The sequence below is a fragment of the Seriola dumerili genome, unplaced genomic scaffold (genome assembly GCF_002260705.1).
Source record: "Seriola dumerili isolate Sdu_G_001 unplaced genomic scaffold, Sdu_1.0 BDQW01000056.1, whole genome shotgun sequence".
In the NCBI taxonomy this organism is placed as follows: Eukaryota; Metazoa; Chordata; class Actinopteri; order Carangiformes; family Carangidae; genus Seriola; species Seriola dumerili.
This window is the reverse complement of record NW_019174311.1, coordinates 1,613,963-1,627,582: the sequence shown is the minus strand read 5'-3', so window position 1 is coordinate 1,627,582 and position 13,620 is coordinate 1,613,963. Positions and strand designations below refer to the sequence as shown.

General features: G+C 42.0%; 1 protein-coding gene across 1 annotated transcript; it reads right to left on the bottom strand.

Moving 5' to 3' along the window:
* Nucleotides 1-11,057: 11,057 nt before the first annotated feature.
* Nucleotides 11,058-13,416, bottom strand: LOC111219079 (probable G-protein coupled receptor 173). The gene has a single exon (XM_022741666.1). It carries the CDS (start codon nt 13,414-13,416, stop codon nt 12,232-12,234), a length of 1,185 nt encoding a protein of 394 aa, XP_022597387.1. The 3' UTR covers nt 11,058-12,231.
* Between the last annotated feature and the right edge of the window lie 204 nt (nt 13,417-13,620).

Genomic DNA, 13,620 nt, shown 5'->3' with positions numbered 1-13,620 from the left:
TTTGTGTTTTTCCTCTTAAAGCCATCAGTTACCCTTCTCCTTCATCTAAATTAGCAGCTATCAGAAAATTGCAAATCTCACAAACTGTGAGCTCTCACAAACTAATTCTGTGGACATAGAAAGATAGCCAGATGGATTTATCCAGTGGATCCAAAATGTCGATAAGAACTTGAAATATAAATACTGTTGTTTCTTCCTGAAAAGTTTGTTTGAAAAATTCTAAATTAATGTTATTATATTTGGCAGAATGGACAAATCAGTGTTTGACTGACAATGTAATTCTATTGATAAGTAGAGTGAAAATAATCTTACTTGTAGTGTAGATGTACAAATTTTTATTTTTCTCCACTTTAAGGTAAAGCTACCCAGAAGAAGAAAACACCCTGGCAGCAGACAGAGGTGCAGGCGGTGGAAAGGCACTTGAATCGATTCATCACATCTTGTATTGTATCAGCAAACTTATTAAAAGTTGAATTCTGTTTCAGTTTAATGCCTTGAAGTTCAATTAGTAGTTAGTAGTAGTTTCATTATAGTGGCATTAAATGTCTGGTGATTGAGAAGTAGTTACCTGAAGCTGGATGTCAGAATTTTTTTTTTTTTTTAAATGTGGGTATGATATGGGTTGGAAAATATCCAGACATTAATTCACAACTTTTTCAAACAAATAGAGATATTTGTTTCATACTATAATATTAATATTCGCTTCCATAATACAATATCAGATGACTACATGCCCAGCACCAGATGTTCTATGCAAGAGTGATACTAGCACCATTTGAAAGCCTCACGCTGCATCTCTATATTATCTATGAAGAAGTAAACTAAGATAAATTTCCAAATTTTAACTGACATTGATATACTAGTACTGTTTCTTTTAATTCTACTTCATTGCAGATTCAATCATTCTTTAAACAAAGTCAATAATCTGAGGATATGTTTGATGTAGATGCATGTCATATGTGATTAGCAATATGCTTATTGTTGGTCCCCACTAATCACAAGAGACTTTGTGTGAAATAGGCAAATTATATGTTAATGAGGTCCCCATCAGCCATGTCCAATAGATATTTCTTAAGTCCCCATTTAGCATGGTCCAGTCATTACTTCATCAATTCAGCTGTTTGAAGTCGAGTCTAAGCTATTGTGAATGTACCAGATTTTTTTCATGCTTCTAGAACCTTTAGAAAGGGTGGTCCCCACAGGTGATGATCAGAAAGTTGGCAATTGTTTACAATGATATTGGTAATAATAATAATGCTAAGAATAATGTATAATAATCGTAATGTGGTAATAGCGGCAATGTACGTATGCACATATATATACAGACAGCATAATTATGATAATATAATACAATAATAATGTGATCATGTATAATAATGATAATTGGCATGGTAATTATCATATTCATGTATTAAGTATGCAAAATATCTATCCATCTATCTAAGGGTGGAGGAGAAGCCGTGCCAGAGCATCAGAGGGGCAAGGGGTCCCCAGTCCAACCACCCAGCGCCACAATCGGGGACCCACGCAGCAGACAGCCAGCCGCTCCCTCCTTTTACCTCTCCTCCTTCCTCCAATTGAGGTTTTTGAAATTGGGTAGATAAATTTTTATTTAGGGTTGCATTATACATTTTTTTTCTCTAATGTGTTGTCCTGCTCGGGGGAAACCCCCAGAACATTTCAGAGGGGGGTCTGCCCACTGAGGAAAGACACACCTAAAATATAATATAATATAATATAATAAAATGTGTTTTCATGTCTTTATTGTTGTAGTTTAAATAGGGCTCAGTGTATTTTAAACCTCACCTTTGAATTATAAAACATGTCACCACTAGATGGTGCCTCTAGCACTCTGTTATAACAACGCCCCACATATCTACTTTATATTAGAAATATATTAACTACTTACACAAAGCACCCTTTATAAAACTAATATAAAAATGAAAATCATCATATCTAATGTAATTTTCCAGTTTCAGTGCTGATGGAGCGTCAGCTCTTCATACTGGAGCTGATGCTGACATGAAACCGATGAAAAATGAAATTGAAACAGGTAAATTGAAACAGGTAAATTATAAACCACCAAGCCACAAACTTCTCCATTCTATACTGTGTTTGCTATACACTCGACACTTTATGTTTATGGTTTTGATCCTTTTCTTAGAAAGTCGACATTGAAATCCAACGTTGCATTCATGTCCAGTCAAAGATCCCTCCACATGTTTTAAGATATAAAAATACTCAGCTGTGAATACCAATACAACCCTGCTTCTAAAAAAGTTGGTGCGCTGCGTAAAACGTAAAAAGAAACCAAATGCGATGATTTGCAAAACATTGAAACCCCATATTTAATTGAAAATAGCACAAAGACAACATATCAAATGTTGGAGTTTCATTGTTTTCTGAAAATTATATGCCCTTTTTGAAATTGATGCCAGCAACACTTTCCAAAAAAGTTGGGACAGGGTCATGTTTAACTCTGTTGCATCACCTCTTCCTTTAACAACACTAAGCATTTGGGAACTGAGGAGACCAACTGCTATAATTTTTAAAGTGGAATGTTTTCCCATTATTGCTTGATGTAGCCTACAATTTCAGCTGCTCAACCGTTTGGAGTCTCCTTGGTTGTATTTTATATTTCATAATGCGCCAAACATTTTCAATTGGGTGACAAGTCAGGACTGCAGGCAGGCCAGTTTAGCACCCAGACTCTTTTACTATGGAGCCATGCTGTGGTTTACATTGTTTTGCTGAAATAAGCAAGGTCTTCCCTGAAAGAGAGGTCATATAGTTGGCAGCATATGTTGCTCCAAAACCTGTATATATCTTTCAGCATTAATGGTGCCTTCACAGATGAGCAGGTTACCCATGCTTTGTGCACTAATGCACCTGCATACCATCATGGATGCTGGCTTTTGAACTGTGCACTGTTAAGCGCGATGGTCCCTCTCCTCTTCAGCCTGGAGGACACGGCATCCTTGATTTCCAAAAACAAATTTTCAAAATTTCAAATTTTGACTTGTCAGACCACAGGACAGTTTTCCACTTCGCCTCAGTCCATCTTAAATGAGCTCAGGACCAGAGAAGGCGGCTGCGTTTCTGGATCTGATTTCTATACTTTGAATGGTAAGGTTTCAACTTGCATTTGTGAATGCAGCGAGGAACTGTGTTCACAGGCAATGGTTTTTGGAAGTGATCCTGAGTCCATGCAGTGATGTCCACTACAGAATTTTGTCTGTTTTTAATGCAGTGTCGTCTGAGGGCCCAAAGACCACAGCCATCCAATATTGGTTCTCAGCCTTGTCCCTTACCTACAGAGATTTCTTCAGATTCTCTGAATCTTTTAATGATATCATGTACTGTACACAATGAAATCTCCAAATTCTTTTCAATCTTACATTGAGAAACATTATTCTTAAATTGTTGCACTATTTGCCCGCGAAGTCTTTCACCGAGTTGTGAACCCCTCCCCATCTTTACTTAAGAAAGACTTGTCTTGTCTTGTCTTGTCTTTTTATACCCAATCATGTTACTAACCTGATAATGCAGAAAAACAGGAGAGTGCTGCACGAGGTCAAAAAGGTATTGTGGAGAACGTAAAGAAGAAAATCAGGTGCTCTTCCAGGATGAGGCCAGTGGTCAGATAATCTAGAAAAAAACAACTGTCCAGTGTAATAAGTCTTATAAAAGTTGAAACTGTACAATGGCAGTCAGAAAAAAATATCCGGGGCACTCTGATTGTAGATGTGAAACTAAAGATCCTTTATTAATATATGGATATGCCAACATGTTTTGACGCACAGTCTTCATCATGGCATAGGTACAATGAGTGATCAATTTTTCTAGTTTAGTCATGTTACTAACCTGTTGCCAGTTAACCTAATTAATTGTGAGATGTTCCACCAGGTGTTTGTTGCCACTGTCCCAACTTTTTTGAACGCTGTCGCTGGCATCAAATTCAAAACGTTTTAACATTTGATATGTTGTCTTTGTGCTATGTTCAATTAAATATGGGGTTTAAATGTTTTGCAAATCATCACATTCTGTTTCTATTTATGTTTTACACAGTGTCCCAACTTTTTTGCAAACAGGGTTGTAATAAACATTGTGTAATCACCTGATGTTCCCGTCCTCTCCGTCAGAATCTATGAACATGTAAATCTTGTTCAGATAAATCATGTCATACTGACCACTCTCAGACTACAAATGTGACCTGGAAATGTCACACCTGTGTAAGCTGCATAATGGCTTTCAAACTAGTTGTGATGTCACAAAGTAAAGCTCATATGTCCAGGTGCCGGACTGAGATTTTAGATGACAGACAAACAGATGAATGTTAAAACAAACTCTCTACAATCTCAGTCTGCTCTGCTTAGTTTAAACCAGGAGTCAACACATCCGCCTCTTTATTCAAACTTGATGAAAATAGAGATGATGTAATAGAGAACAGATGAAGCGCAGAAGAGCGGGCAGGACTGGATCTACATGTTGTTCCTGTGGAGAATGGAGGCGGTGACACAGAAAACAAAGAGAGAGGCTGAGAGCTGCAGCAGTTGTTAAACAGGGATCAGACATGGAGGTGGACACCTTCCAGAGTGTAGATCGACCAGCAGAGGCTGAGACACTGAAGCTCACCTCTTGTTAATTGTTCACACATAGCTGATAGAATCATACACTTAGTATCTAACAAAACGATGTACAAATCTGGTATATGGCTGGGCTGGGTTGGGCTGGGCTGGGCTGGGCTGTGTGTGTGTGTGTGTGTGTGTGTGTGTGTGTGTGTGTGTGTGTGTGTGTGTGTGTGCAGGGTGTGATTGTGAAAAAAACATACTATATATAATACTCTTACATCAGCACAGCAATAAAGGCCCTGTTAAGAAGTAATAGGTTTCTGTCCACTGAAAGGCTAGAGGGCTTTTAATTTGAAATGGCTGCAGGAAGTGTTGAGTTTCTGTTGACGCCTAAAGCAGGGACTTTAACAGGGCAAACATGAGTGGATCAAAATGAGGCATCCTCTAAAATACTGACAAACGACACATATCAGACAGAGGGAGTCTGAGGTGGAGATCTGGTACCTTCAGCAGGTACAAAGGTAAAGAGAGGCCCTGGTCTTTGTTGGAGGAAACATGGTTGTAGATCTGCTGTAAATGCCCCACTGATGATGCAACACTGATAATGTCAAATGGGAAAAGTTCAATGGTGTAACTTCATCACTCAACTCTATCACTCAGTCAGTCAGTCAGTCAGTCATTGTCTTTGCAGATGCAATCTTAGTGACATCTGATTGGTTTAACCAGGTGTCATTACTGCCAACATGAATAACAGTCTTACTGTATTCACGTTTATCCTTAGCCAGCAGTTTATCCTTAGCCAGCAGTTCAACGTATCCCACTCTGGCTTAAGGAATACATTTAACTACGGTTGCCGCATTGCTAACTTTACCTTCCTCAGAATAGAGCTGCCAATAAGCAGAGCCGGTTTCTCAGCAGGTGTGTTGCTGAGTGGGAAGAACCTGTTAGAAACATGAGCAGGCTGGTGGTGAACCCTGGGCTTCTGCTTAAGGCTGCACTTCTTATCACAGACAGTCACTTTGACTTCCTGGGAACTGAGGACCTGCTGAGGGGAAGAGTAGGAGGTTCAATGGGGGGCCGAAGGCCAGCTAACTCCAGCAGCTAATGATTCTGTTTCCACAATGCAGAGCCACGCCTCCCTCAGCCTACAGCAAATAAACTACATTGATTACATGTACCATTATCACTGAAGGAGGCAGAGGAGTAACTGAACATGAGACAGAGCAGCAATCGCTATGCTAATGTAGCTAGCAGAGCTGAATAGTAAACAACTCTGGGGTTAGCAAGAAAGTCACTAAAAGAAGGAGAGCTATGAGTGATGGGGTTAGGGGTAGTGAAGTTTGATGTGTGTGTGTGTGTGTGTGTGTGTGTGTGTGTGTGTGTGTGTGTGTGTGTGTGTGTGTGTGTGTTGAGTGAGGATATTTGGAGTTAAATAACAGAAAGGTGAATTAGCATGACAGAGGGAGGGGTCATGAGTTCACAGTGTGTTCTCAATAAGAACATCTCCCCATGAGTTTGTCTCCCTCACCTTGTGTGACAGGGATTGCATTGGATTAAGTGGATTTGTGGAGGATCAGGACTTCATGAGCTCCAGGTGAAGAGACACAGGTGGTTGGTGTCACTGAAAGGTAAATAAGGCAGATGGCTGGTGTCTGGGTCAAAGGAGGCTCACTAAATGGTTCCTAGAATCAGACAGCATAGAAGAAATTCTATGCTGTCTGATGTTAGGAACCAATCAGACAGCATAGAAGGAATTCTATGCTGTCTGATTCTAGGAACCATTTAGTGAGGTTGAAGAAGTTTAAGGAGAGATTCAGGTTTACTCATATGTGAAGTGAAGGACTTTGGTGTCTGTGATCTCTCCCTTCTTTATACTGGCTGTAAAGAAATCCTTCTTCTAACAGTTGAGTTGAGGCTAAAATGAGGCTTCAGTCTAAATGTGTTAAATCAGTGTCAAACCCATGACTGTGAAAAACACTCCCCAGTCAACAAACATATTTCCTGCATGGAAAAAGGTTACTCTCCATGCAGGCCCCATGTTTGTCTGTAAGGTGTCGCTAACCATTTTCAAACACTGCATGATCAACAAGTTAAGATTTTTAATGTTTGCTATTCACAAAGTTTTAGGAGAAACTGCTAAAAAATAATGGCTGTCCTAACTTTAGGACTCCTTATTTTAGTAGTAGCTTAGTAATGGAGAGGACTCCTAACTCACTAAGACCAAATCACAAAGAATCATAAAGGGCCGCTGTCAATAAATGTCTCTGACCCGACATCATAGGACAATTCATACCAATTACTTTAGATGTTCAACAGCTACAGGGAAATAAAGCAGCTTCATGGTTGGTCTGACCGCTGTGGTCAGTACCAGAGATGGAACTCATGTAAAAATTATTGCACCATCATAAGACGAAGAAAAAAACATCACACCATCAACACACAGGTTGTATTGATGCTGCCTGTACAGTTGTAGACATTGTTGTACAGTGTATATATATATATATTTTTTTTTTTTTTATTATTATTTTTTTTCATTGAGTGAATTAAATGTAAGTTTTTATATTAAAATTAAATTCTCCCGGGTCGACACAAACCTCATCATACAGATGCATTTTGGAGAATGCCCTACTTTTGTATACAGCATCTAATTTGTTATTATTTAATTTGTATCATCATCATCATCATTCTATTATACATGTTATCTGCGACACCACCACCGAGGAATTCTGGGAGATCCTGCCACAATCATAATAATCTTCTGATCATTTCAAAGGAAATTTATTTTCATTGCAAAACCCACAACAGAAATCATGAATTGGCAGATACATGCGTAACAGCTCGACCACGTTTGAACAGAACACGGAGCGGAGGGAAAGTGGAGAGTTCCTCTCTCATCCTTCAAACCTGCTTGACCTCTGACCTCAGGAAGCACCGAACTGAGATATTTACTACTAGAAGGTTCAATGAAACACTGTCATCTGAAGACGCACTGTGACACAGCTGATCCATGTCTAACTTGTGTCTGGTTCATTTACTGCTGCAGCCTCCAACAGACACTTCACTGACCTCTGTTTCCTTCTAATGGAATCAAGAACCACTTTTTGTCTTTGAACAATTTCTAGTCCAGCATGGAGAGCGCTTCCTCACAAAGCTTCAAAATAATGATGCTTTTTAAAATCTTAAGCACAAGTGATTCTCAGGGTTAGACTGTGTGGGCTCCTTCATCCACTGTGACACAACACCGAGCTGAAACTGTCGAGACAGGTCACCTCTGGTCTGACTGATGCTTCACTCTGACCTCTGGTCTGACTGTAGCTTTACTCTGAGACAGAAAGAGAAATGAAAGGATAATCCTAGCCAATTATAATTAATTTCTTTGTAATTTGAACAATCATGTTTATGTTCATGTTTTAGAAAACGACAACGACAAAGTGTGAGAGGAAACGAGCAGATGATTCAGCATTTATCTGAACCACTGGATGTGGAGGTCAGAGTCATTAAACTGTGGTCAGCTGGGTCACAGGTCGATGTTTACAACAGACCTGACTGCTCACCTGACCCTCACACTGTGATGTCACTGAGGTCATAGGTCTCAGGACAGTGTTGTTGTTATAGTGGAGACGACCCAGACTGAACCATGTGATGTCCTGCTGATTGAAGCTGTCAGCTGCATGAACTTTGTAGTTTGATGTCAGTGATGGCTCTCCGTTATCTCAAGCTCTTTTACCTTCATTGTCCCTAAATATGTACAAAAATCCTCCAATTAATAACAATAATAATAATAATAATCTATCATGTTGTTTAAAAAGGGACTTCTAGTAAACGTCATTGGTTGAAAACATTCAGCTCTTGGTATCAGAGACAGAAACACTGAGGAAACAGGGGTGATGTATCTGTTCAGGACTTTCCCTCTGTAACTGACACACACACACACACGCACGCACGCACGCACGCGCGCGCACACACACACACACACACACACGAACAGAGTCACAGTAGAAATACAATGATCAGGAACTCTTTGTTGCATTTCAAAGTTAGTTTGCTGTCAGTATAATACACACTAAATACAGAGGTCACAGTCAATTTACAAAAGATCATGTGAAACTGAAAAAGCTCCTCAGCTATGGACAACGTGTCTCTGATGATGTCAGAGAAAAACACAGATCCAGAGCGGCTCCACTCTCGTCCTCAGACTCACTGTGACTGTCGTTCTCGTCTGCCATCACGTCCTCAGTCCTGCAGCTGCTGATGGAGCAGAGACTCGTCTCTACACAGTGTTGTCCTTCAGCAGAGACTCCTGTCTCTGCTCTGGTGCATTGGTTGGATGTTCTTATGGAGTAAGGCCATAATTCAGGAAATAAAAATAACATGAGTGGCTCCGCTGCTGCTGCTGGGGGCCAAAGACACAGGGGCCCCTCACACTCCGGATCCTGTTTTCAGACATTCACTGACAAAATCAATCTTCACCTCCCCGTCCACCATCACCATCACCTCCACCTTCACCCTCACCTCCACCTTCATCTCCACCTTCACCTCCATCTCCACCTTCACTTCCATCTTCACCCTCACCTTCACCTCCACCTCCATCCACAGATCATGTTCAGAGAGAGCAGACAGGAGCTCAGTGTATCATCATGTCTGTAGATTTGTTTGAACAGGAAGCAAAACATGTCCCTTCACATGATGATTTAAATCTAACTCCACCCAGGTTCACTTTGCGACACTGACTACCCTTCTGCCTGCTCGGGTTCTCCTGTTTACCTCACCTCTCTGTCCTCATGATTCATTCAGGTTCGGATAGATGTCATGATTTTGACTGAATTTGGAATCAGTGTGACAAAACCTGGTGAATTTGAAATGGACAGACATGCGCAGGTGTCTGCTGTGAACAGGTGAAGTAACAGCAGGATCAATAACTGGACTGAGGACGAGGAGGGTCTTGAAGCTGAAGCTGGGGGACAGAGTCTCACTTCATATCTCCACTGAGACTGTGGCTGAGACAAACTGTCTGATCTAACATGACTTCCCTTGAGTTTTACACCTTTACCTCCTGGTTTGTCCTTCAGAAAGAATCCTGGACAGATCATGTTCAGTCAGGTTTATTGACAACAAACTGCTTCAGGCTTGTGTCACTGGCACAGACAGAAGTCAAACAGAAGACTAAAACAGGAAGTCCTGCAGCTCTGTCATGTCTGTCACACCTCTCTTTTTTTTCTCTGTTTTACTATGGCTGATTGATCAAACATGATGTTTCTCCTCTGACACGTCCAACCACAGAAATAGGAACTGGACTGTTGGAAATCACTGCTTCATTCACTCAGTCATACATATGAACACTTGATTCTCCGTGTGGAGTGAGATTTCAGGCAGGAAGTGATGTTTAGAGACTGGAGGCCCAGTCACAGTCCAGCTTCAGACTAATGAGCTGAAGTTCTGATGAACACTGACACAGTGCAGGTTCAGTAGATAAAACTACCAGGAACAACCACTGGACACTTCAGCTGTTAACACCATGTTTTCCAGTGCAGGTTATAATGTGTTATAAAGTGTTTCAGACTATCTGACATGTGACTCTGAAAAGTACAAAACTGTTGATGATCTCTGAAGGAACAATGAGGCTCAGTCACTGTGACCCTCCTGCTGAACTGCTTTGCCAATGTTTGTGTTAATTACAGGAATATGAACATGTGGTAACAGACACACTGCAGCTATATGTTCGTGGCATTGATACCTGGGTGCAGCCTGCTGAACAGTGAGTATCAACAGTCTTTCTCCTGTTCTCACAGTGGGCTCTAAAGGTCTTTTGGACATTCACTAGTAAATTGTCCAGCAAATGCTGCCTCTGCTGGACATTCAGGGTACTGACTTACTGGATATTTAACAAAACTCTGCTCTGGGATCATCAGTTTGAGGGAATTACATGATGCACAATGCATTTGGACATTAGAAACAGCATAAAGTAAATAAAGTTCACTCAGCAGCCAATGAGAAGTGATTTCCAACATTCTCCATCTGTGACTTTCTGCAGCTGCCGCAGCTCCAACAGGCAGGTGAGGAAAATTAAACATCTCATGCACCTGTGTTCAGACTCACACTGTCACTGTAACAAGCTGCTGCTCACTATGAACTGAGCTGATCAGGTCTCACACAGTTACAGTATTTCTGCTGTCAGCTGAAGCATCAATGAGTGACACACTGAAACTGCGTCCACACCATGACACTATCATTTGAAAAAGCAGTTTTAAGACCAAATCGACCATTTTAGCTCCGTATCATGACCATTCACCTACACTGAGCAAGTGCGAGCCGGTGTAAACAGGAAGTACATTGACTATTTTGCACTTGGTTAGTTACGGTGAATCCTCTGAAGGAGGAACAGCGAAGACAGCTGTAGCATTAAAATAGAGAATGTAAGTGAACAACAGCTGCTAGGAAAGACAACAAGGTCAGTAACACTGTAATTCATTATCATGTTGTGTTCACCACTGGTAGTTGAGGCTGATGAGAGCCAATCAGGAGGCGCCATCGTTTCCAAAGATCAGTTTTCTAACACAACCCTAGAGTTTTCAAAATAAAACACAACACCAGAGTTTTCAAAAAAAAACATCAGTGTTTCCAAATGTCTTCGTTTTCAGTGCTTGAAAACTCTGGAGTTGTGTGGACGGAAGAGAAAACGTAGGAAATTTTAAAATGAAAACATAGCAGTGTGGACGCAGTCTGAGACAGTAGACATGGATAACTGGTCAACAAAGAAAATACATCATACACATGAAAATTTTCCTGTCCCTGATGTGTTCACTTCAAACAAAACAAACAGTCACATCATGTTGGATCAGGTTAAACCATCTCCCTGGTCCCTGAGTAGAAGGACCCCAGCATGGTTCTCACAAACCTGACTTCTCCCAGCTTCTATGATTTGATTTTAAAGCCTCATATGACATAATGTCTTTTGTAATTTCACCTGACTACTGACTGTAAAATTGTTAAGAGAACTGATAGTAAAAACTTGATTCTTTGTGTCTATGTGGGTGAATAACACAAACAGAGTGTCTATGGATTCAATGTTAAAAAGTTAAGGTCACGGATCCTTGGAATCAAATGATGGTGTCAAGAGCTGAAAAATTAAGGACCAATAAAACAGGTTTGTGAGGGGTTAAGATGCACACCATGAACGGCAGTGTCTCAAGTTCAACTCTGGGAATCTTTGTTGCATTTCTCTACCTCCTTTCCTCGTCTCTCCTCTGTCGCCACACAAACAACATTATCTAACTAATCCAGCCTCTTTAGGATTCTCTACATCACCATGACGACATCCTTATCAATCCACTTTGACATTCTTTATGAAGCAGCTTATGTAATTTGTTGGTGGTTGTTTGTCTGGCTTGGTTTCCACAATGAGCATTATTATTTGCATGTTCTGCTAATATAGTATTCTGGTTATCAAAAGTCTGATTCCACATATTCTGTAGTTCTGAGTGAAAATGGGTTGGTAGATGGAGATACATGCTTACCACTCCAGTGTTTTTACCATGACACTCACTAGTTTACACCCATTGCTTGAAAGTAGCTTGTGTAGAATCAAATACCACAATAACTCAAGAAAACACTCCCACAACACATCAGTTGATTGGCCCTTGGTTTACATCATCTTCTCTGCTTACATGACGCAGTAAGGCTCTCGTGGCAGATGAGGTTTAGTCCTGCAGCAGGCTGGTAGATTGGAAAGGAGCCCTTTCTTCAAGTCTTTGTTAAGGAAGAAACAGACAATGGGGTTGACCCCGGCTTGAGCGAAACTCATCCACACGGTGGTGGAGAGGTACCGGTGTGGTATTGTGCAAGCCTTGACAAACACCCTCCAATAGCAAGCCACTATGTAGGGAGACCAGAGCACCAGGAACAGCAGAGTGATCACATAGAACATCCTGCCGAGCTGCTTCTCTGCCTTGAACTCCTCCATGCCTAACAGGCGCCGGTTCTGGTTGTGCAAGTTCTGCCGGATTCCCAGCAAAGTGGGGGGCATCGGGCCCCTGCCAAAGCCTGCAATCCAGTTGGCTGCCGCTTGACCAGTGGCCCCTGGGCCATGGAAGGTCCAGTTCTGACTGATGGCCGGCACCATCTGGACCGGCTTCATTTTGCGGTGCTTGTATTCAAAGAGGAGTAACTTCATGTAGACCACGTGTGTGGCTAAAATGAGCACAGCCAGCATTAACATGAAGCCCAGCGTGTCATTGGCCTTGAAGTAGCGATGCTCAAAGATGCACTGGTCCTCTTCACGAATGAACTTGTAGGTGCCCACGTCAAAAACAGGTGGGAAAGCCATGGCCACAGACAGCGTCCACACCATGCACACCACTGCCACACATGTCCAGAATGTCATGCGCTTTGAGTAAAAGCGGTGGTGCGCAATGGCCATGTAGCGTGTCACGCTGATGCAGAACAGCATGAAGGCGGCATGGAAGCAGAAGAGCACTGCCATGAAGGCCACCACCTTGCAGCTCAGCACACTGTAGGTCCAGGCTGAGCCGTTCTTTATAGAAACCAGCACAAAGGGGAAGCAGATGGCTGAACGGATGGTGTCTGCCAGGCACAAGTCCAGCAGGAAGTAATAAGGTGCCTTGTGCAGGGCGCGATCCCGCAGTACGAGCAGAGACACCACCAGGTTACCCACGAGGCTGATGCAGATGATCAGCCCCAGCAGTACCAGTTTGATGTAGGTAGAGACGGCTGAGGATGGACTCTCTGCTACCATGTCTCCTGCTGTAGCTGCCACTGCTGCCATCGGCCCAGCAGGCCCTTCGCTGCTCTCGTTTCCATTCGCCATCCTGAATGCCCCCCCACCCATACCACCGTTTCTTCAAGCACCAAAGCCACCACTCCCCCACCACCTCCTCCGTCTGCTGGTTGTTCCTTCGTCCTCGTGGTTGCTTCCTCTTTTGCAGTTCACAAGGAATAGGAACACCTTAATCCACATTGCCCCATGTCGAGCAGGGTCCCTTTATTGGTGTATTAGAGGTCTCACCTCCTGATCCTCTCCAGGAGCCTGAAA